This window comes from Dendropsophus ebraccatus, chromosome 2 (assembly GCF_027789765.1).
Source record: "Dendropsophus ebraccatus isolate aDenEbr1 chromosome 2, aDenEbr1.pat, whole genome shotgun sequence".
Lineage (NCBI taxonomy): Eukaryota > Metazoa > Chordata > Amphibia > Anura > Hylidae > Dendropsophus > Dendropsophus ebraccatus.
Window position 1 is genome coordinate 67,516,988 of NC_091455.1, and position 24,563 is coordinate 67,541,550.

The following is a 24,563-nucleotide window of genomic DNA, read 5'->3' on the forward strand; positions in this document are numbered from 1 at the left end:
CGGGACCAGAAGTGAGAGCTGCGGTGACTGGGGAATCCCACACAAATGACAATGGGGAATGTGATCACGTAAGTATGTATCTTTATTATTTTATATATTTGGCCCTGCCACCTATTACATGTAATGATGCGTAGTCGGCGGACAATGATTTTTAAACTTGCCAAAAGACAACGATCAGCTGATAATCAGCTGTTTGGCTGATCATTGTCTTTATGGAGCAATATCGGTCTGGTCTGATGTAATAGGGCCCTTACTTTACATGGGGCAGCCATTTTGCTACAAATGGATGCAGATTGATTTTACACTTGGAGCCAGTTACACGAGCAATTATACAAACCAATCCATCTACACTTGAATTAATTTGTTGAAATAAAGATCTCTGTGGAATACAGGGATCGCCTACATTCATCTGAGCCAACTTACTCATCTGTACCATCCACCCATGCACATCTCCTTTTTATATTACATCAATTCTTTTCACACCCATTTGTAGTAGAGGTAGGATTAGGTAGGAAATAAACATGAATAGCCACAGTTGAACAACAGCCATAGTTAAATGCATTGCGTGAATCTGCAGCTGTACTTTCCATTGGACTCAATGTTAATCAATGAATTTTTTTTTTTTAATTAAAAGTACGGCAGTTGCCTTCTGAATTTCTACAGTGTGTGAACATAGCCTTTTCCCTTTTCATTAAAATTTTTTTACAAAATGTGAAAAAGTGCAATGGTCTGAATACTTTCCAGATGCATAGACAGCATGCAAAGCTGCTTCCATCTCACTGTACCTCTGAAAACATATGTGGAGTAGAGATAAGCGAACCTCGAACATGCTCCAGTCCATCCAAACCTGATTGTTCGGCATTTGATTAGCTGTGCCTGCTGAAGTTGCATAAAGCTCTAAGGTTGTCTGGAAAACATGGATACCGCCCATGACTATATCCTTGTTTTTCCACATAGCCTTAGGGCTTTATCCAACGTCAGCAGCCACCGCTAATCAAATGCCAAACGATCGGGTTTGGATGGACTCGAGCATGCACGAGGTTTGCTCATCAAACATGGTGTAAAGTGAAACTGGCTCAGTCGCCCCATCAACCAATCAGATTCCACCTTTCATTTTCCAAAGAGTCTGAGGGGAATGAAAGGTGGATTCTGATTGGTTGCTAGGGGCAACTGGGCCAGTTTCACTTTACACCATGTTTGATAAATCTCCCCTATAGTTTCTATCATCAGGGTCCCTACTCATTACCGCCTTGTCTATGATCCAAGTGCCTGGTTTATCATATTGTATTTTATATTTCAGTGTTGTCTGTTCACTATTAGGCAGCGTACAGAAATAGACCTTATTACTCCTTTTTGTTTAAATTTGCACCTATTGCCTAAAGTCCTCTGTGTCCCGTTCTGGTCCCAGTAAATGCGTCTCTTTTTGAGTAATAGAGGAGATACAATTTGGCTCAATAAACATTTCACCCACACAGCAGATGGTGCAGATGCTTTTAACTTAGCATTTCTTTTGGCGCCTTCACAAGATTAAGCACTGAATCATGGTACTAAAATAATGCTTTATCTTTCTATTAGCGGCAGATACTTCATAAATGAAGGATATGCTTCTTTAGGCCATTAACCATAATACCTGATATATAGAAACTTCTGGAAATATGGGGAATAGAATTTATAAAATACCACTTACACATTTAGAACATTTGAATGCAACTGTAAATTGTTGTAAAAATGCATGTGAACAAATCCTAAGTGTATTTTCTTCCATCTCAGCTTTATCTACAAAGGTCAAAACTATAAAGTGTGAGCAATTCAACTGTAAAAATATAGCCACTAAAAATTTGCAGCAATAGGTCACATAATATCTAACATATTAAAGGAACATTAAACTGTAACATCCGCACCAATTCAGACTTCTGCGCCATCCTCCGGCCGCATGGTATGGCCTAGGAGGCATCTCCGGCTATTATCTGGTGCTTTTTAGGTTTCCTCTTGTACACTGTCCCTCTGCTCTTGTAATCGATTCTCCAACACACCCATCTCTTTTTCTGCTAAGTTCCCTCTGGTTCTCAGACAGTTAACCTTACTTTTGTTTATGTAATTGACATTCATCCTTACCACGCTCACTTTTCTTGTTTCTTCTTGGATTGCTGGGATGTCAGGGTCCGGTCCAGTCATGCCTGGGGCGGATTCCTGACATAAACATAACAAAAACATAAAAATTTTAAAATATCCTAGCTTTTTCTCCACTATTCTTTTTTTCCTTTGATTCTATTTTTGCTGAGAGACAACCTAAACATTGCCTGCTTTGTGTGCACAAAATTGCACAACACAGTCTATGGAATGGCAAAGGCAAAAGCTGGTCCATGTGGCTGTACCACCTAGGGTACAGCGCATTTTGTACACAGCTGATGGACTGCCCCCTCAGCCAATCAGTGACTGCCTCCTCAGCCAGGCCATGACTTTGTAGCTGAAGGAGCCGGGTATGTGACATACCCAGCTGCCGGCCGAGAATGACATCCAGCAACTGACTTTGGCGGCTGAGAGCGGCACAATGGGGCAACAGGGACAGGTATGTATACTTTCTTTATTATGTTCCCGCACCCCCCTGCCAGACTGAGATATTTAACTTTGGTGGGGCTTCTCCTTTAAGACCCACCAGCAGACACGGCCTGTCGCATGACAGAAGTTATACCATTTGCTTATGTGTGATTGTTAGTCTATATTTACATAGTATTCTGTTTTTTAGGTGTGTTGTTTTCAATAATCGAGGTGTCGCAGGGGAAGATCTCTTGGTAAGTATTCTCTCTTCTATATTTTTCTGCCTTCAGTACTGTGGTTCTGTTTGCACACATACCAAGAAAGCTCCTGGCATATACACATAGGGTGAGCCCTCTCTTTACCCCCTTACCTGGTATGTCATGGGTCCTTAAGGGGTTAAACACCATGGTGCAGAAACAGCCACTTGCTGAAAGTTCTGCAGGCTCTTTCCTTTCTTTCTTGCCTTTTCACTCCAGTCTATTCAGAGCTGTTTAGTATGCAGACAGTACCAGGCTTTTGCTTAACAGTCTTTTCACTAAACACAGACTGAGGGGAAACAGGCAGTAAGCTCCGCTTTGTATGTATGTTGGGCTTGTGAAAATACAGTTCTTAGATTGTACATTTCCAAGATCAGATATGTTCTCATTGCTTAAGAATGGGATGTAACCATGTCATTTTAATGAGGATGTGAAGAAGAAATACAATGTATTCATAAATGAGAATTGAGTTTGTTTTATCTATTAGTTATTAATCTCCATTATAGCGGAAATACTGTGGTTATGTTATTCCTATCACTCACTCACATATGCTTGCTATTGCATAACAAAGGCTATTCGCTTGTTAAAAATAAAAAGTAAAAAAATTAATACTGCTACTAGCAATGCAGTTTCTAGAACAGAGTCTTCTTAAAACCTTGGCCTTGTTGACATCTAAAACTTTGGTTCCACCATGCATATACATGTGCCTAGCAGCAAAAAGGTCATCATAAGAATATCATGGTATAACCATAGCAGAACCATGGGGTTGAATTGATCAGATGGGGTCTGTTTGTGATCCTGCTTGGTTAACCTCTTACCGGCATGTATTGTATATGTGGTAGAGTGTAGTCTGTCTTGCTATTGTAAACTCCCCTTACTCAGGAGACATGTGACAGTCGGACCCATCTAATGTGTATTGTGGATCATCCAACTCTCTTCCGACAGATAATGTTGGAGAAGTTCCCAAACCCCCCTGTTCGACCAATTGTACTGAACATGTTTATGGAGGAATCGTCAAAGATAGCTGTCAGACAAGGGAAAACTAGACCATGGTGAAGCAGACCCAACATAGTCACTTGTTCAATCCTCTGGCTACACCGCACTATGCAGGACATTTATGAAGACTGGTCTTAAATTAGGCCCTGTTCCAATCCTCTTAGTAAAACCAGCCTGCCATATGGTGGGTGCAGAAATCTATACCTGATCCTTAGCAGGTGTAGATTGTTGCCGCAATTTACGCCTACGAGTAGGTGTAAATCATGGTAAATTAGGAGCTGAAGGAGGCCACACCTCCTCCCTGCCTGCCGCGGCCCCCGTGCCCACCCATCAGGGCATACGGCAGGTGTATGCCAGGAAGAAGGGGCAACTGTGTGCATTCTCCTTGGCGTACACCCGGCTGCAGCTTTTATAAATCTCCCCCAATATGTTTGAATACTTTATTGCTGGTGTTCAAAGGTTTATTTACAGCTTAGGCTGGGTTCACACTAGGTTTTGCTCATCTGTATTTCCTTTGACTTCCATTATAAAAAAGAGCATCAAAACGCATACCTTTTTTTAACGCACAAAAAAATATGGTCAACTACGTTTTTGTGTTCGTTGATGCATTTTGATCCGTTTTTTGTAAAAACAGATGAAAAAACTTAGTATAACACATCATATCATTATATTGACTATGTAACAATCAGGTAATGTCATCTATGTGACGGTCATACCTGGATTATGGAGTAGCAGGTAGCAGTCATCCAGTCTATCAACTAAACCATCAAGTGCACCATGACAAAGCGATATAAAGCATTCTAAAGTGTTCTTTGGAACCTTTTTTTGTAACCTGGAGAATGAATTGTCCAGGATTGCTTCAGAAGGGAAACAGTGCACATTTGTACATTTTTGGCAAGCTGTATGAAATCCTTATTAACACAGCAAAGTCCATTCACTAAGGATCCGCAGTGTGAGCAGATATGGTGGTAATCAGCTTTATATATCTTGGTATGTTAAGCGCCTGCTCTCTGTTTAATGTTCTATTTCTCAAGGTGTTAATCCCATATTAAATTTAGATGTTCTCTGCGGAGATTGTGTAGCTGTGAAGGATGGTGATAAAACGTATGAAGGTGAAATATATGTTGGCTTACAAGGAAGTATGGAGGAGGCATCATATGATTCCTGACACTGCAGAGAGGTCTCCTGAGATCTGCATGCAGCAAGTCTGGCTTCCAGCATACTCCCTGTAATAAATATTACAATACCTAGATATGACAATAAAACTAGGCTATGTTTAACCTGTGAATGTCTGCAAAGGGACTGTTCCTATATCGCATTTGGCCATTTTTTATTTTGTTGAATGTTCTAGATGTAGAAAGAGTTGTTTGGTCGTGCATGGTATTGAAGCTCAAAATACTTTCATATATGCAATGCAAATGCTATACATTTTCTTTATTGTTTATCCTCACTGCAGTCAATGCAAGGTATAAAACAGCCAAACAATATAATAGACACAGGGGATACTCTAAATTCAAACATGAAAAAATGATATAAACATGAGAGATGAGCGCAACTTGAGCATGTTTGAGCAGATCGCTCGGCATTTAAATACTGGTGGCTGAAGAAGTTGGATGCAGCCCTAGGTCCTGGCTATGGCTGTATTTATGTTTTCCAGGACGCCCTAGGGCAGCATCTAGCTTCTTCAGCCACCAAACAATCTGACTGGAGCATGTTTGCTCATCTCTAATAGATGAGATTCTTTTTTAAGGTAAACTAACAGCAGAAGGAGACTCTAACCTGTTTATTTCCATATGGCAGAGGAGAATGGAAATGAAGGTAATTTTCTTACCTTCATCCTCAGTGCCGTTTTTAGTAAATCTTCACTTTATTCAGTATGCGAATGAGGCGATACAACCACCCTCTGGCCCACCCCACTTCTGCAGTGGTGAGTGCCAGAGTGACATCACTGCCAAGCGCTGCCTCAATATTCATGAGGAGGGGCGGGCGGGCTGGCAGGGCAGATTGGTGCACTGAGAGTAGTAGTCCCCTCCCCCAGTGCACCAAACCACCTAATTTGCATATTGAATAAAATGAAGGTTTAGCATAAATGGATGAAGGTACGGAAATTACTCTCATGGTCCCCAAGTGTTTATTTTACACTCTGACCTTCATACAGATAAGTTGGTTAAAATGTTCGCACAGTAATGTCACTGACAGATGTGATCTGCTGGGTTGAATCTTTATAACTGTTGTTGAGTGCGGCCAATCAATTGCCTCCTTGCGGAAACCCTCTTTTTTTTTTTTTTCTCCCAAAGTGACGCTTAGTGCCCTATTCCACCGGACGATTATCGTTTGCATAATCGTTAACGATTAACGATCTCAAACGACCGCTATTGCGAAAGACCTGAAAACGTTCAGTCATTTCCATGGAACAATAATCGTTACTTATGATCGTAATTGCAATCGTTTTTCTTCGCTATTTATTCGCTATTGCGTTCATATCTATTGCGAACGACCGAGCGATGTCTTATTCAATGCGAACGTTTTGCGAACGAGCAACGATAAAAATAGGTCCAGGTCTTATAAAGCGATCAACGATTTCTCGTTCGGTCGTTAATCGTTAACTGCATTTCAACCGAACGATTATCGTTTAGATTCGAACAATTTAACGATAATCTGAACGATAATCGTCCGGTGGAATAGGGCCCTTAGGCAGTGTCAACTATAAGCTCCTGTGCCCAAGGGAACATTTTGCCCTGGACAGCGTATTACATGCTGGTCTTTAGTAAAATCCTGCTGGCGTTCTGTTTAGCGGATTTATTAAGAGATGCACTTTGCTCCAACTCCAAAGCAAACCTAAGGTATAAAGGTTCTAATATAAAGTTTAAATAATCAAACTATAACACTATGACAGATCATTTGAAGTTGTAAAAATAAAAACCCGGTGAATCTCTTTAGCAAAACCTATATGCACTTAGCCCACCCACTTAAAAAAAAGGGGCAAAAAGTTGCACATCTGAATGCAAACTAGAGGCTTATGCAAACATATATGACTTTATTTTACGCCAAAAAGCTGGTGTGTGTGGGGAGGGGTTGATAAATTCCCCCCCATTGTCCTTTTATGTTTGTTTTTAGAATGTAACATCTTATTGTGCAAAGTTGGAAAAAAGGGCAAGGGCCAGAATTGTGAAGAAAATAAAAGTATTGCTGATTATTTAGAACATTTAAAAAAAATTATATCTAGAAACAGCATGTTTCAGGATTCTAGTTAGTCATTACTATTAGCATATAAAACCTGTCGGCTGCGTTCCCATATTGTGGTCACTACTTGGGGTGTAGCTTCCTGAAATGCATTGTCTCTATGTATGGAGTTTTTTTTTTTTAAATGTTGTAAACAAACAATATCAGATTGATCAGCAACATTGTCCGGCTATTGGTGACCATCTGGGGATTTGGTTTCAGCCACATGCGGTGACAGCAATGTAGCGCTATACAAATTCAATAGAGGACATGGGTTCCTCCGGCATATTAGTAGTCACATATGATAACCAGTAGTATTGTTCAGTGTGCAGATAAATGCAGGCAGCAGACATACATAGATGTATGCCAGTACAAAGAATCACAATAAAATAGTGACATAAAACAAATGACATCAATCAATAGCAGCAATGTAGTATAATATCCTGTCTTTTATATAAACCACCCAGCACATGAGTAGTTACTGCCCCTCAATAGAACATTAACCCTTTCAATTTGTTGCAGAACCAGGGGAAGCAAGTAAACTTTTATTATTTTCTATATTTATTATTTTCTATCAGCATTTGCAGTAGCTGCACAAAGTACAGTGATACCATGGTGGCTGAGCCTTGTGGCCTTGCAGTGCTGGGGTTCAGGGTATAAACTAACCAGAGCATTACAGTGGTGCCTTGGATTACGAGCATAATTTGTTCCGGGACCGCGCTTGTAATCCAAATCCACTCTTAAACTACAGCAAATTTTCCCATAAGAAATCATAGAAATGCAGACAATTGGTTCCACACCCCAATAAAAGTGATTTTTTTTTATTTATTCTGAACAAGATTTAGAACAAATGAAACAAACAATGAGAAACAGCTGAATGTGTCATATTATAAGTTACTGTACAGTATAGCAATCACCATGTGGAGTATAATGTATAGTAAGTGCATAAACCTGATACAGGATGGAACTACAGATCCCCATATGGCAGTAGTGTAGTACAACAGGCTAGAATAGAGAAGCAGGACTGCTGTCAGAGGTCTGTGTGGTCACATGACAGCAATGGGGAAGAGGTGTGTGATCAGCATGGACCAAACACGAAGTGAGAATCACAGAACTGTGCAGGAGGACAGTGACAGAAACTTTTAAGTGCAGACACATTATAGCAGGAATGGAGAGTATGGGAAACACAAGGACCGACAGAGACTACAGGGAGCATGAAGGAATGAGCAGGACATATGTAGGCACATACATGCAGCGCTCTCTGTCCGGGGAGAGAGGGGTTACAGCTATAAAGAGATTAGTTCCACAGTTCGCTTTCCTGATGCAAGCCCCAGCCTGAAGTGGATCTGCTATGATTTGGAAGGTGACGGAGACTTCCTGGGTCAGAGTACAGGGCTGTAGACCCCGCTATGCAGACCATGCTCCTCCCCCACTCGCTCTCCCACCAAGTACAGTGAGATCTTAAACCAAACCAAAGCTCTTAAGCAATTCCTCTTTGTGCTCTGGTTTCCTCTCTAAGGGTATGTTCAGACTGAGGAATCCACGCTGAGATGTTCCAGCGGATTTGGTTGCTTGTCCCCGCTCACAGCCACTCGCATCTCCGCCTGTGCCATAGACTCCATTCTATGCACGGGCGGATTCCGCCGTCTGACCCGAGAATGAACTGGTTCATTCTTTAGACGGACAGTGGAATTCATCCGTGCAAAGAATGGAGTCTATTGCGCTGGCGGAGATGCACGCAGTCATGAGCGGGGACGACCGACAGAATCTGCGGGAACCTCTCTGAGCAGATTCCTCAGTCTGAACATACCCTTACTCCGGGTTACTGCAGCTCAACTCCTGTTGAAGTAAATGGGAGCTGTAGTAACCCAGTGCCACCACTACACAATGAATGGCGCACTTTTCTTGGCCTGTTCGCTGTGTAGTGCGGACATCACACTTTGGACCGTGCTCTTTTTTTTCTAGTGAGTTTTAATGGCGTCCTGCATGATTGGAGCTACATGGAACGTTGTTATACATTTTTTGACATATAAGCCGAGGAGTTTATAATTATTGTATGTCCTTGATGCTAATGTTATGACTGTGACGGTTTACTATCATTTCTAGTATTATTGTAGCATCTTTTACCTTCTCCTCTCAGACACCAAGGACATATTGTGCTGCTAACACAGAAGATTTGGAGACAGTAATTCAGCATGTACATACACTATACCCAGAAGCTCCACTTATGGCAGCTGGTGTTTCCATGGGCGGGTAAGAGCCATTCTAATCTCTTTTAAATCGTTATGCTGTAAAATATTCTGTGGCATATGTTTCTTTTCACTGCATAAGGATACGGTCAGCTGTTCTGCACACAAATGAAGTATTAATTATTACACCATGTAAAATAGTGTAAAAGAGCAATTCTTCTTATAGGGTAGATACTGACTCTAAGGGCCCTATTCCACCGAACGATTATCGTTCAGATTATCGTTAAATCGTTTAAATCTGAACGATAATCGTTCGGTTGAAATGCAGTTAACGATTAACGACCGAACGAGAAATCGCTGATCGTTTTATAAGACCTGGACCTATTTTTATCGTTGCTCGTTCGCGTTTGCAAATCTTTCGCATTGAATAAGACATCGTTCGGTCGTTCACAATAGATACTAACGCAATTGCGAATAAATAGCGAAAGGAGAAACGATCGCAATTACGATCATAAGTAACGATTATTGTTCCATGGAAATGAGTGAACATTTTCAGGTCTTTCGCAATAGCGGTCGTTTGAGATCGTTAATCGTTAACAATTATGCGAACGATAATCGTCCGGTGGAATAGGGCCATAAGAAGGAAAAGTCATGAAATGATGGAAATCACAGGATCAAAAAACATTATAAAGGCGTTGTCCAGACTTATAAAAATATGTCCACTTTCCTCTAGCACCTCTCCTGTCCTCAGTTTGAGTGTGGTTTTGCAGCTCATTTAACCCCTTAACGACACAGGGTGTACATTTACGCCCTCACTGCCGGGGCTTTAACGTAAGACGACGTAAATGTACGCCCTGGTGCAGTCCCGGGCTATGGAGTGGGCTCACAAGCTGAGCCCGCCCCATAGCGGTTGCCACAGGCAGGCTGAATCAGAAGATCACAGATAACACTAATCCCTGCAATGCTATGGCATAGCAGGGATCAGTGTTACTGATCCAATATATGAATGTAATAGTTCCCTAAGGGGACTATAAAAGTTTAAAAAAATAAATCAATAAAAGTTTTACAAAATGCCCCAAAGCCCCTCCCCCAATAAAAGTGAAAATCACCCCCCTTGCAATTTTATACATAAAACACATAGAAAGTAATAAAGTTAATTAACATATTATATACCGTAGCGTGCGTAATTGTCCGATCCATTAAAATAAAACAATACTATTCCCGCACGGTGAACGGCGTGAAAAAAAGCGCAAAAAACGCAGAGATTGCTGTGTTCAGACCGACCTATAGAATAAAGGAAAAATGCCAGTTTTACTGTAAAGTGCATTATATAATCATGGAGCCCCCCAAAAATTTGCGGAATCACATTCTTTTACCCAAGTTCACCCCATAAATGGTATTTTGGGGGTTCTGTCATTTATTTTATGCCATTTTGCCATTACAAAAGTATACCTGCTCCTGAAAAAAAACAAACCCTCACGTGGCCCTGTAGGTGGAAAAATGAAAGCGTTATGGGTCTTAAAAGGCGAGGAGGAAAAAACAAAAACGCAAAAGTGACAATTGGCCCTTTCCTTTAAGGCCATTTCAGGCTCTGTCTTTAAGGGGTTAACGATATGTAAATAATAAAAAAAGGACACAAATTATTAAAAAGATCTTGATTTATTCAGTATCAGGTATAAGCACCAGGCAGGCACAGAAATAAATGCACTCTCACACCTCGCATGCTATTAGTAAAGTTATTAAAGGGGTACTCCCCCCTCTTTGAAATCCACTGGTGCCAGAAAGTGCCAGAGATTTGTAATTTACTTTACTATTAAAAAAAAAAATCTCAAGTCTTCCAGTACTTATCAGCTGCTATATGTTCTGCAGGAAGTTGTGTATTCTTTCATGTCTGATACATTTCTCTCTGCTGCCACCTCTGTCCATGAGAGGAACTGTCCAGAGCAGTATTACAGCCCCATAGAAAACCTCTCCTGCTCTCAAGACTGGAAATAATACACCACTTCCAGCTGGACATATAGCAGATTAAAGATTTTGATAAAATTAGCAGAAAAATAGACAATCAGCTCACCAATAGTTCATGTGAACAACTCCATCCACAACTGAAGCATGAATCAGAAAGCCAGGCCGACTCCCGGTGGACATGTGCAAAGAAATGGAAGATGCAATCCAGCTCCAGTAAGATTAAAATCTTGTAACTTTATTTAGAACATTAAAAATAAAAACATTGATGCAATGAACGCCGTCGCGTTTCAGAATATCCTTCCTTATTCATGGCATATCACAAAGGTTACATCGACAAGATTAAATAGTGGTGCATAGTAATCCAAATAATCCTGATAACAAATTGCACACATGTGCAAGGTACATCCCTAAGAACAAAAATCCACAAAACACAGAAACTGGATAACACAAAACAGTATAGGACATCAGGCTTACAAGTATACACAAGGCATATACTAGCAAGGATATAAGTATGTTCATAGACAAGTTAACCACCATAAGTGTGTTTGTATGTCCCTGCACACTATTTTACATACAGTATACCCTTGAACCCCATTACCTGTCCATGTTTACGTATTCTATGTACTGCATTACTCTTGCACTTTTTTCTACATGGTCTTATATTACCAATTGTAGTGTACTGACAATCCAGGGGCCCTCATACCTCCATGTTTTTTGGAGAGTTGTTTACTAACTAATGTTTTGGACATTCTGACTAATTTGCTATATGGTGGGTTGTTATTTTGTAGAAGTTCAATGAAATCTGAACATGACTGCAGCGGATTACTTTATAGAACACGTTTATTATAGTAATAAAATTTCTTCATGTATGTAATAGCAACATATCCCATAGCATAGTACAGTGCCCAGATAGAGAGTGCTAGGCAGTGCCCAGATGAAGACAGCTAGGCAGCGCCCAGATAGAGAGTGCTAGGCAGCGCCCAGATAGAGAGTGCTAGGCAGCGCCAAGATAGAGAATGCTAGGTAGTGCCTAGATAAAGACAGCTAGGCAGTGCCCAGATAGAGAGTGCTAGGCAGTGCCCAGATAGAGAGTGCTGGATAGTGCCCAGATAGAGAGTGCTGGATAGTGCCCAGATAGAGAGTGCTGGATAGTGCCCAGATAGAGAGTGCTGGATAGTGCCCAGATAGAGAGTGCTGGACAGTGCCCAGATAGAGAGTGCTGGATAGTGCCCAGATAGAGAGTGCTGGATAGTGCCCAGATAGAGAGTGCTGGACAGTGCCCAGATATAGAGTGCTAGGCAGTGCCCAGATAGAGTGCTAGGCAATGCCCAGATAGAGAGTGCTAGGTAGTGCCCAGATAGAGAGTGCTAGGCATTGCCCAGATAGAGAGTGCTAGGTAGTGCCCAGATAGAGAGTGCTAGGCAGTGCCCAGATAGAGAGTGCTAGGCAGTGCCCAGGAAGAGAGTGCTAGGCAGTGCCCAGATAGAGAGTGCTAGGCAGCACCTAGACAGGCGGTATATGAACATACTGTATGTGATAACTAGTTACGTCAAATACATAAGTTCACTTGATCAAGGTTAATCAGGCATACATTTCAAAACTTCTTCAGTACATGAAAAATAAATAGGATCTGCAGGTACTGTATGTCGTGTAATAAAAGAAAATGTCTTCCTTGGGCTTTAATTTTTCTGGTCTTTTTTGTAATTACTTTATGAATTTAATTCAGCAACAAAGGAACATAATGTTGGTAAGGTTCTTAGAGAACTTTGGGACTGAGCCAGTGTCTTTGTAATCATACTCCCACCACATCCCCCTCCCCAGGCAGCGCAGTCCAGCCTACCATCCTGGAGAATAGGCGGCATATTAGAGACTAATAGTCTTCTAGCTCAACTGTTTTTTTTTTTGTTTTTTTTTTATTCAGATGTTGATAAAGCAGAGTTAAAGGGGTTGTCTGGCTTGTAGAAGATTGCTAAAGCCTTCTGTCGGCACAGAAACTTTTTTTCTCCCTTTCAACACATGTGGATGAAAAACACCTGCATGCAATGTCCAATAGCTGCACAGTTACTCTGTAATATTGGAGATACTGTGCAGCCCATTTACATTGGGTGCAGGTGTAGTTTCGCCCACACAGGATGATCGTGACTTAGCCCCGCTCATCTAAAAAAGCTTACATCTGAGATGTGGAATCTAAGAATTGAGCTTGTTGAAGGCTTTAGCCGTCTTCTGCTCACTGGACAACCCCTTTAAAGAGCCTGTCCAGAGTTCTTTTTAGGTGATAGCTACAAGGATACTCACTTGCCCAATCCCCTGCCGATCTAATGCTGCTCTCACCATTTCTTAATTGATTATAATTATGGTAATACATGTAAGGCTAGGTTAGTTGGACCAACTTATAATAACTTGTAATAATTAATAATTGTTCCATGCTGGGCTGCAGCTCATACCAATTGGAGTACAATCTAATTGTCAATTCTATTGTTATACTAATAAAACTTGAATGCAAAAAAAGAAATCCAGGTCCAGTCTCCTGAAGGCAGATTTTGTCTTGTGCTGGTTGAAAAAAGAGACTAAATGCAGAAAGTCACGGCCAGTACAGAGAGTCACGGCTCAATGCACCTGTCAATCAAATGACTGCCTTCTCAGATGACTGAGACTTCCTGCATTTAGTCTCTTTTTTCATTCAGCACAAGACTATAAAGCTGCCTTCAGGAGACTGAAGATAGATACAAATAAGTACAGCTTTGTTTTTAAGCATGATAACTTAACAAAATTAATTAATGTACATTGAAAACTTGCTTTATACCACATCCCCTGTGGTTATAACAACAGGTACACTTTATTGATAGTTATAAAGTTTTAAAAGTTTTAGCCACATGGGGCCTTACTTTTATTAAAGTTGCAGTTGACTTGCTATTGTTAGGCTTTGTCTGTTTCTAATAGCAGACTCATTGGGATGGAATACAGAAACTGGGGGAGGGGCTTAGCTAGTGCTGTATGCAGGAAAATGCCTAGGCTGTGTGCATGCAAACTGCCTGCCTGAACCTGTCAGCGACCAGTGATTTATAAACTTGCTGAAAGCAAACAATCAGTCAATGATCAGTTCCTCGGCTGATCGTTGTCTTTATTACACAGGGCAAATCTGTCATAACTAAAAAAAATAATGAATGTAAATTTGTCCCTTACCGAAGACTTATAGAGCACTTTATAAAAGAAAGGGTTCTGATCCCCAGTTAAAGGGGTAGTGCGGCGCTCAGAAATTATTCATAGACTAACACACATTACAAAGTTATACAACTTTGAAATGTATGTTATGTATGTGAATGGCCCCCTTACCCGTGTCCCACCACCCCAACCCGTGTACCCGGAAGTGTGGTGCGCTATACTCACCAGTCACGTGCCGACACCCGGGGCAGGGCGACTCACAGGGGTTATCCACCGCTACAAAAACATTTGTCCCCTCTCTTGTTTCCAGATTGGGTGGAGTTTCCATTGAAGTAAATGGAGCAAATTAGCAAACCACACCTGAACCTCCAGTTCAAGAGAGCGGGAAAAGTGGCCATGTTTTTGTAGTGCTGGATAACCCCTTTTATATTAGAGAACATGAAAAAGTGTAACCTTTAAAGTATATTTAGTAACCACAAACCCCAACTCTTCTAGAAATGGAACTGTTCATACCAGCTTGGGCACCATCATGGTTTCACCCTATACCTGAAGTATACTTAGGCAACCTGCCAAAAAAGGTTGTTGGTGTATACTGCAGCATTTTCCCGATGGTACTGCAGTGCCAGCCGGGATGATCTTTTCAGAGACTGGCTGCTCCGTAACGCCCAGTCTCTAACATAGTCTGAACATAGCCTCAAAATGTATGTCCTAATTTTGGGGGACTTAACAGCGTGGTCTGCTACCGAATGAAGTCACTGACTGTATCAGTCCATTAAAGTCTATGGGCCCCCCAGGAGTATGCTGCAGTATATGTGAGCAGCTGGTTGCCGATGTATACTGTAGGCATGTGGCAGAAACATGATGCGAACATGTATATGCCATGACAGATCTGTAACCACACCTTGGTGCATTTAAAGTCACCCAATATATTTCACTCTTATAGGATACTCAAGCAGCTCATATTTCCAGATTTAGGGGGCAGTGTTTTGCTATTTACATATAATAACTTAAAGTGACTGTACCACCAGGCCCAGGCTGAAGCACTGGAGGCGGGCCAACCCACCCTTAGTGGGAGGAAACCCCCGCCCCTCTCTGATAGGGTTTCATTGTTTCTAATGGAGTCACGTCATGGAGGGGCTGGAGTTTCTTCCCACTGGGGGTGGGTCGGCCCGCCTCCAGTGCTTCAGCCTGGGCCTGGTGGTACAGGCACTTTAAACTACTAAATCTATTATTATTCTTTTTCGTATTTTTTTTTCTAACTTCATTATAAGTAATGAAATGTAATAAATGTCTTTATAGAATGCTGCTGCTGAACTACTTGGGAAAAACCGGGCGTCAGACCCCACTGCTGGGTGCGGCTGTGTTCTCCGCTGGGTGGGAAGTATTTGAGTCTGCAACTGTCCTAGAGAAGCCGCTTAATTGGATACTTTTTAATTACTACCTAACGACTTGTCTCCAGGCGTCTATTATGAGGTGAGCCACAGCTGCTTCAATGATGTGATCTATAGAAACGTCAGTCACTTTGCATATATACTGTATTACTTATCTTGAGCTGTTCTTGGAGTACAGCCTGAAATGTAGTTTACGGCTGTATTCACACTTCTTTCAGTTGCAGAGCTAAAATGTCACAGCTTGTCTTGGTCGGTATGAAAGTTGCTCTGATGGTTTTCATCATTAACTGTAAAGTAGTCTGATTTTGGAAGGACAAAAGCCTACCATACAAATATGATTAATCATTTCGTGACCAACATACTTTCTCAAAAGAAAGTATGGAGCGGGTTCAGGAGATGAACCCAGTCCATACACAGTGGGTGCTGCCTGCTGTCTGCTTTAGACACCCGCCACTAATCAGAGATCATACTGATGTTGGTTGTTAAACCTTTTAAATGCTGCGATCCATAGGGATCACAGCATTTAAATGGCTAAGTAACAGGTGCCATACCTGTGGATATCTAATTAGCACACCTGCCAAGTTATTGTGGGGTGCTGATCAGTTTTTACTAGCCCTTTATTCCTGCCATAGTAAATTTAATAGTATGAGAGTATAAGGGTCTGTCTTGGGCACAGATGACATTGCATGGATCAGTGTAAGCAATCAGATTGCCCTAGAGAGACTCAAAAAGTGTAAAATATCTATTTAAAAAAATTACCTTTGTTTCCAATTTTTTTTTACATAAAAAATTTAAAATAAAAATATTTGATTTTGTCACATGTGGGATTGTCTTAGCTATTAAAAATGTAATTAATCCTGCATAAACAAAAATAAAAAAAATTAAACGCCAAACATCATATATCAGAAAAAAAAAAAAAAAGCGATTAAAAAGTTACATCTAAACCAAAGTGGTACCAATAAAAACTAGAGATCGTGTCACCAAAAAAAGCCCTCACAGAAAAATGAAGAAAAAAAAATAATAAGAACAATTTTAAAGACTACTTGTCATGAAAAATAACTTTTGATATCAGCCATATCAAAAGGTATTGATCGCAGCACTGCTACATTGTCTGTTATGTATAGTATATACGGCTGCTACTGACGTGTCCTTCCCCAAGCTATACCTCGCCGCCCCCCATCCCATGCACAGTATGTGATAATGCCTCCTATATGTGAATAGATCAATCATATTTAGGTATGTACAGTGACACATTAAGTATGTACAGTGTTGCACATATCTAATACTGTGTACAGTGGCGGTTCTGAACAGTACAGGTTGCAGAACATATGAACCATATAGTGACCTCTCTCTTATTACAGGTAGTTTATTAGATATTACTTTATTAAAACCCATTTATTTGTTATTTTATAGGCACCGCAGTGTACTGGAAAAACAATTTGACATTGATTATGTCATGAAGGTAGGTTTTTTTTTTTGTTGTATGTGAACTCAGTAATGTCAGACAATCCAATCTTATATTCAGTATAAGGCTATGTTCACACTAGTTAAAAGTATGGCTTTTGTTGCCATCGGCCACAACGGCCGTACTTTGTACGGGGTGGAGCACTGACTATACCTGTATGGGATCCCGGCCGGAGCGTATACACATCGTATACGCTCTGGCCGGGATCCCATGCGGCGCCGCAAAGAACTGACATGTCAGTTTTCTATGGCCGCAATTTAGTGAATTGCGGCCGTAGAAACCCATGTCAGTTCACACAATGAAGCGAGCGGCTCCGGGCGCTTGCTTCATTGTGCACTATGGGAAGTTCTGATGCTGGCGCGCGCTGATGCGCCCGCATCTGAACACTGCGGCTGGAAAGATCATTTTAAGTACCACTTAAGTACCAGCCGGAATGATCTTTGCAGAGAACAGCCGGTCTCTTACGCAGTGTGCACATAGCCTAATAGTTGTGGCTTGATCGTGACAAATAAGTTCCAACCATATCAAACTAGCTCATCTAAGATCCACTGTATATTGAACAGAGCATTCCTGTTGGTGCATATATAGCCCTCCAGACTAAACAATGACAGCTGTCACTTAAAGGGGTACTACAGCCAAATTTAAAAATTCAAGATGGGCAGGGGGTGGTGCGAACATATAAAAACTCCATTCCCCTAGTAGCATAGCGTCATCACTTGCAGTCCCCCACTGGCCTTCTGTAGTTCATGGTCCTGCAACGTCACCATCTATCTCGAAATGCACACTTAACCAATCAGTGATTAAGCCAGGACACCTCTGCCACCACTGACTGGCAGAGTGGTAGTTCCTGCCGGGTCATAGCGTCAGTCAGTAGTGTCAGTGTGCTGGTGACACTGAGCTGCAGGGCACAGGGGTAGGTAAGTATCACTTTTTTTATTATGTGTTATTATTTGTTACACTGTGATTTCCTATGGACGTCGAAGTGGTATAGGGGTTGGGGTAATCAGACAAAAGCCATGATATTATAATAGTACCGTATTTTCCGGTGTATAAGACGACATTTTTAATTCCGAAAAATCTTGTCAGAAGTTAGGGGTCGACTTATACGCCGGGTATGGTCGCCCCATACAGTGGGGGGCTCAAAAATGGCCCGCATTCCCACCGTATGGGGCGTCCATAAAAAAAAAACAAAAAAAAACAGTTAACTCACCTGGGCCTGTTCCCGGCCTCCACGCGTCTTCTCCTCCGCTCCCGTTGCCCGCGCAGCCAGTGTGACGTACACTGACTGCACCGAGGATGCCCGAAGTTCTCCCGAGCAGCCGAGCAACTAATCTGAGACGCCTGGCTGCCCGGGAGAGCTTCGGAAGAATGACAGAGGCTTCGGGTGGTTCCGGAATACCTGAAGCCTCTGTCATTCTTCCGAAGCTCTCCCGAGCAGCTGAGCATCTCCGATTAGACGCTCGGCTGCTGGGAAGAGTTTCGGGCATCCCCGGCGCAGTCAGTGTACGTCACACTGGCTGCGCCGGCAACGGGATCAGTAAAGAAGACGCATGGAGGCCGGGAACGGGCCCGGGTGAGTTAACTCTTTGTTTTTTTTTCATTAGTATAGCTGCAGTTAACCCCTGCCTGACCGCAGTCAGGCAGGGGTTAACATTTTCCAGCGTATAAGGCGAATTCCTGACAATCTGATTAAAAGTCAGGGGTCGTCTTATACCTAGTAAGGTGAGGGTTAAAACAATAAAATTTCTCCACAGGAATATCAACTGCACTCAAATCAATCGGTTTGTTTGATTTGTTGTGGCCCCAAACGTTCATTATTCCGAAAAAATTAGGGGGAGCCCCTACAAATCCTGAAATTCCTGTCAAGTAGATACTACTACTTTAATAATGGTATCCAGCCATTGGATGTGGTTTTACTATAAATCTTATCAGCTAAATTTAAATTTGGGACCTGACTGTATCTGATATGGCTTTTTTCCCCTCTTTGATCTTTACATCCCAGGCTAAGTCCATTCGAGAGTTTGACAAAAGATTTACCTCAGTAATGTTTGGTTATCCAACAAATGACCACTATTATACAGATGCTAGCCCGTGCCACAGGGTGAAATCAATTGAGATACCAGTGTTATGCCTGAATGCTGTAGATGATGTCTTCTCCCCTGGACACGGTGAGTGTATATGCAGAAACAAGAGCACATACTAATAGTGTAGTATACAAATGGTGAGTGTCAGGACCAGTCGCACCAAACTCACAGAGACAGTGAGCCCTAAGCTCAGCCCTGCCCACTGTCCCTGCCTACTTGCCTCTATCTGCCCTAAAAGTGGCAGCGGGCAACTGGGCGGCGGTCCCTGGTCTGTATACGTGAAACAAAAAGACAAAACAAGACGAACAAACACAATAAGGCAAGGTCGACAGTCCGGGTAATAACAGGCGGGCAGCAAAGGTACAGAATCACCAAACAGGAGAGAAGTCAAAAGTCAGGCAAATGGTCAGGGTAGGTGGCAGGCAAGGATGGTCAGAATACAAAGCAAGGACAGAAAACCAGAGGCAGAGCTGGAATGCAGGACAGGGAAGCTATACTGAATAACCAGCAACAAACTGGGATACTTATAGTGAACCAGAGCCCAGTCCGGATCCCCATTAGAGCAGCCTCCTGACTACAGAGCATACACAGCTGACAACAAGGAAACTGACTGGATGGAAGATCCCTCAGTCACAGAGAAACCAAAGCAACAAAGCTTAACTCTAAACCTGCCAGTAAACTAAACAGGTGGACACGGGTGGGGTGGAACCCTGCTAATCACCACCCAGCAAGGGCTGGAATAAGACAGTGTTCACACATAAATAAACACAAAATTGCGAAATTACGGCCAAAAGCGCAGTCTCGGTCGTATCTTACGAACTAAGGACTGTGCCAAGGTCCCAACAGGAACATTTATGACAGTGAGATTATGTAAGGTGACATTTGTTATGAAAAATAATAGACTGCTTCTAATTTTGCAGCTTCTCTCACAATATAATACAAGCTGCCAAATGCTGATAAGTTCCCTGTCAGTGCAAAAGCCAGTGTAATGTGATTGTACAGCATTGGGGCTCACCCTGACTTTGGCTGTCTAGGTAAATGCTTGGTGGGAAGTAGGGAAAACTACGCTCTGTTAATGTATTAATGGGCTAAATTGAACATTATATTAATTTAGAAAAATCACTATAGTGCACTAAGATTATAGGGAAACTATCAGCGAATCTAACCTGCCTCGTGCATCCTCCGAACACAGGGCCCTGAGGATGGGGGTAGGTCTCTTACCTTCATCCTCAGCACCGTTTTCTTGCCACTTTGCAGTTTAATCCGGCATGTAGTTAGGCCGTTTTGAGCATTATTAATGAAGTGGGCCAGCTGGGGGTGGCAAGATTGGTGCTCTGGGGGCGATAACCCCACCCCAATGTTCCAAACGGCCTTACTACCGGCCATATTAAACTGCAAAATGCACGGGAATGGTGCCAATAATAAAGTTTAAGTGTCACTGTTATAATTTTTTGAATCTAAATCAACAATAGATGTGAAATAAAGCAAGTTTGCAATTTACATTCATTATTTTTTGTTGTTGTTATCATGCTGTAAAACAAAGCTGAACTTACCAGAAATCCAGGTCTAGTCTCCTGAAGGCAGACTTTTAGTCTTGTACTGGTTGTAAAAAACAGACTAAACACAGGAATTCCAACCAGTACAGAGAGTCACGGCTCAGTGTGTCAGATGACTGCCTTTTCTCTGTGATCACTCAGATGGCCTGGGAAACATGGGACTTCCTGTTCTCTGACTCTTTGAGAAAAGAACAGAAAACAGGAAGTGCCGTGTTTTCAATGATAACTAAAAAAAATAAATAATGAATGTAAATTGCAAACTTGCTTTACATCACATCTACTGTTGATTTAGATTTTGAAAGATACACAACAGATACACTTTAACAGACTTACCGTCATCCTCAATGCCCATGTGCATAAGGGAGCTTTAGCAAACAACGCTGATTTTTTTTTCTTTTAAAAAATAGGGGTTTAGACAAAAAGATAAATCGCTACGAAAACTAATTAATACGATCGTATTGTAGTGTTCACACTACGTATTGGAACGGCCGGTCTCTGCAAAAAATCATCCCAGCCGGTACTTAGGTACAGTCCGGATGATCTTTATGGCCGTAGTGTTCTGATACGGGCACATCAGCGTGCGCCCGCATCAGAACTCCCCATAGGACACAATGAAGCAAGCGGCCGGAGCTGCTTGCTTCATTGTGTGAACTGACATGGGTTTCTACGGCCGCAATTCACTGAACAGCGGCCGCAGAAAACTGACATGTTTGTTCTTTGCGGCGCCGCATGGGATCCCGGCCGGAGCGTATACGATGTATGGCAGGGATCCCATAGGAAATAGGGCAGTGTCTCACAGTGCACAAAGTACGGCCGTTGTTGCTGATGGCAACAACGGCCGTACTTTTACGCTGTGTGAACATAGCCTCATACTAATACCTGCAAAACCTGAAAGACCTGAGAACAAGGTCAGTTCAAAAGATGCGATCAACAACATATGAATGAATTTTCATCCGTCGCTTGATCATTGCTGCACTTACACCAGAAGATAATCTTTTAAATTCAAATGTTTTACCGATTTACTGCACAATATTCATCCCTTGACTGGAGTAAAAATCCTTGGAATGACTTAGAACCTTATGAAGCGATTCAGGAAAATACATGCTGACCCTAAGATCCAGTAAACCGCTGTTGTAGATAGCATACATGACATCACATGCATGTGCCAGCCCACACCATGCAGTGTTCTGATGCCTTGCTTCTATATATCCCCAGCACTAGCATATAGTCATCCATTATGATGACAGCCAATGTAATCTTGCTAGCAGCTCTTTGCTGCCTGAGCAATTATTATTCACACACTATATAATGTTATGGCTAAATTTAACAATTCAGTCTCTGACATTTTGCTAAATGTCACCCTCATTGGAGTCCTATTAGTTTGTTTTATTTATTTTTTTTATGATAAAGCAACTTATTTCTTAGGCCATATGCCAATGTGACTTTTATCATTGTTATTATTATTATTTATTTTTAAAGCGCCCTTGATTCTATACAAGCGATAGGGAGTGACAAACAGAACATTACATGAATAAGATGAATGACAGACTGGTACATAGGGATAGAGGACCCTGCCCACGAGGGCTTACAATCTATAAGGTACGGGGAGAGAGATAGAAGGTAAAGGGCAGCCAGTCAAAGTGTGGTGCATGTGGTGGTGAATTATTATAGGCAGTAGCCTAGTGTGAAGAGATGGGTTGTCAGGTTACCTTTGAAGGTCTTGATGGTGGATGAGAGCCGGATGTGTCGGGGAAGTGAGTTCCAGAGTATGGGGGCGGCACAGGCAAAGTCTTGGAGGAGGTTGTGTGAGGTACAAACAAGGAGGGAGCACAAAATTAGGTCATTGGAGGATGGGAGGTTGTGTGAGAGACGGTAGTGGGATATCAGGTCAGATATATATGCGGAGGGGACAGGTTGTGGATGGCCTTAAAATGAATATGTTGGGCAATGGGGAGCCAGTGAAGGGATTGGCAGAGGGGAGAGATAGAGGCAGAACGAAGGGAAAGGTGGATTAGTCGGGCAGCAGAATTAAGGATAGACTGGACGGGAGCGAGGGTGTTAGATGGAAGGCCAGAGAGGAGGATGTTACAGTAGTCCATTCGGGAGATAATGAGAGCATGTACCAGCAGTTTGGTGGAGTCAGGGGTGAGAAAAGAGCGGATTCGGGAAATGTTATTGGGGTGAAGGCGGCAGGAGGTGGTCAGGGTCTGAATATGCAGTTTCAAAGAAAGGGTAGAGTGAAAGGTGACCCCAAGGCAGGTGTGGGAGTGAGACACAGTAAAAGTACGGTTAGAGAGGTAAGAGGAGATCTAAGAGAGGGCTGAGCTAGTGACACCAAGGGATGAAAGAGTGACTCTCAATAAGACAAAACTCACCTTTTTCTTTTCTCTCTATATTTTCAGCTATTCCAGTGGAGAGTGCCAAACAAAATCCAAATGTTGCATTGGTGCTTACAGCTTATGGAGGCCACATAGGTTTTTTGGAGGGGATCTGGCCAAGGCAGCAGACCTACATGGATCGCATTTTCAAGCAGTTTGTACAAGCGATTTTCGAGCATGGAAGTGAGCTTTCCAGCATGTAGCTTTAAAAAGCGATGCTAATTTTTTTTGTTTTTACTTATTTTTTCTTTTTGTTGTAAGATCATCATTTTACTGTGTCAGGTTCTTAAAAGTAGGTTCAGCTTATGCACAAGTTAACCCTTTCAATGCTGATGAATCATGAAACTATACCTCTAAAGAAGCACAAGGGTTAACCTTCAATTATAGCAAGCCAGTAAGCCAGCGAGCTAGAGCTAAGCCTCTAACCTCACACACTTGCAAATAAATAAATAAATAAATCTCTCTATATATATATTGTTTTCTAGAAAGTACTTTCATACAGGAATGTTAGCATTTTATATTTCATTTTTTGTTATGTTACAAAGAATGACCTTTATTATAAACTTACGCTTTGCATATACTCGAATGCACTTAACCGAACCATTATACAGTATACACAAAGATACATTCCTCAGGGTTATCGTATAAAAGTTTCTCTGCCTGGAACTGCAAGCATTACCATAATACAGTGTGATGGATTTCCGCATCCTGATATGTTTTAATGTAATGCATGCTCATGGGGGCATTGTAAATACATTACGCAAAATAATAATACTAAGACTGCAGGAATGAATAGCAAACTGCACAAATACTTTAGACAGAGTGAAAGAAAGCATGTACTGTAGCAGTGATAACTAAAGCCCTTATTAACTTATTTCATACAGCCTGTAAAACCATGTATAACTTATTTTATTTCATGTTCCTTTTCCATGTTCCTTTTCCATATTTATTTTATAACTGATTGAAATGCACTTGAAATAAATATATTTTTAGTTTACTTTGTTCAAATAAAAAATTGTAATTTTAAAAACCGTGCTCGGTCTGGATTATTTCATAATATTATAGTTTCATTGCAAATACACGGCACTATACTTGGAAAAGGAAATGCAACAATACAGACCGTTTGATACTGACCCTGTTAGCCAACGTTTAGTTATTGCGTTTGTTTGTCTTGTCCCCGTTTTCACCTGCTCAGACGAGGGACCGTCGCCCAGTTAAGCGCTGCCAGTTGAAGAAAACAGTGTTGTATGAGAGTATAAAGATGGTGTGTGGTGTTCCCGAAATGGTGCCACTCTTTTATTAAGTCATAAACAATAAATAGAATGTAATAATGAGTGAATTCTTTTTTTTTTTTTTTTTT

The 24,563-nt window shown here is 41.6% G+C and overlaps 1 protein-coding gene across 2 annotated transcripts in view; it reads left to right on the forward strand.

Annotated features, from left to right (window-relative positions):
* Positions 1-24,233, forward strand: part of ABHD3 (abhydrolase domain containing 3, phospholipase) — a 46,733-nt gene extending 22,500 nt beyond the window's left edge. Inside the window, exons 4-10 of one of the 2 annotated variants that reach the window (XR_011361862.1) lie at positions 2,747-2,792; positions 9,154-9,266; positions 15,629-15,802; positions 17,134-17,182; positions 19,188-19,353; positions 22,305-22,424; positions 23,228-23,311. Coding sequence is in view for 1 of the 2 variants with exons in the window: in XM_069960077.1 (XP_069816178.1) it covers positions 2,747-2,792; positions 9,154-9,266; positions 15,629-15,802; positions 17,134-17,182; positions 19,188-19,353; positions 23,228-23,406 (727 nt within the window). In the remaining variant the exon portion in view is untranslated. Of the gene's footprint in view, positions 1-2,746; positions 2,793-9,153; positions 9,267-15,628; positions 15,803-17,133; positions 17,183-19,187; positions 19,354-22,304; positions 22,425-23,227 lie in introns of both variants that reach the window. The other variant, XM_069960077.1, reaches the window with a different exon arrangement.
* Positions 24,234-24,563: the final 330 nt, after the last annotated feature.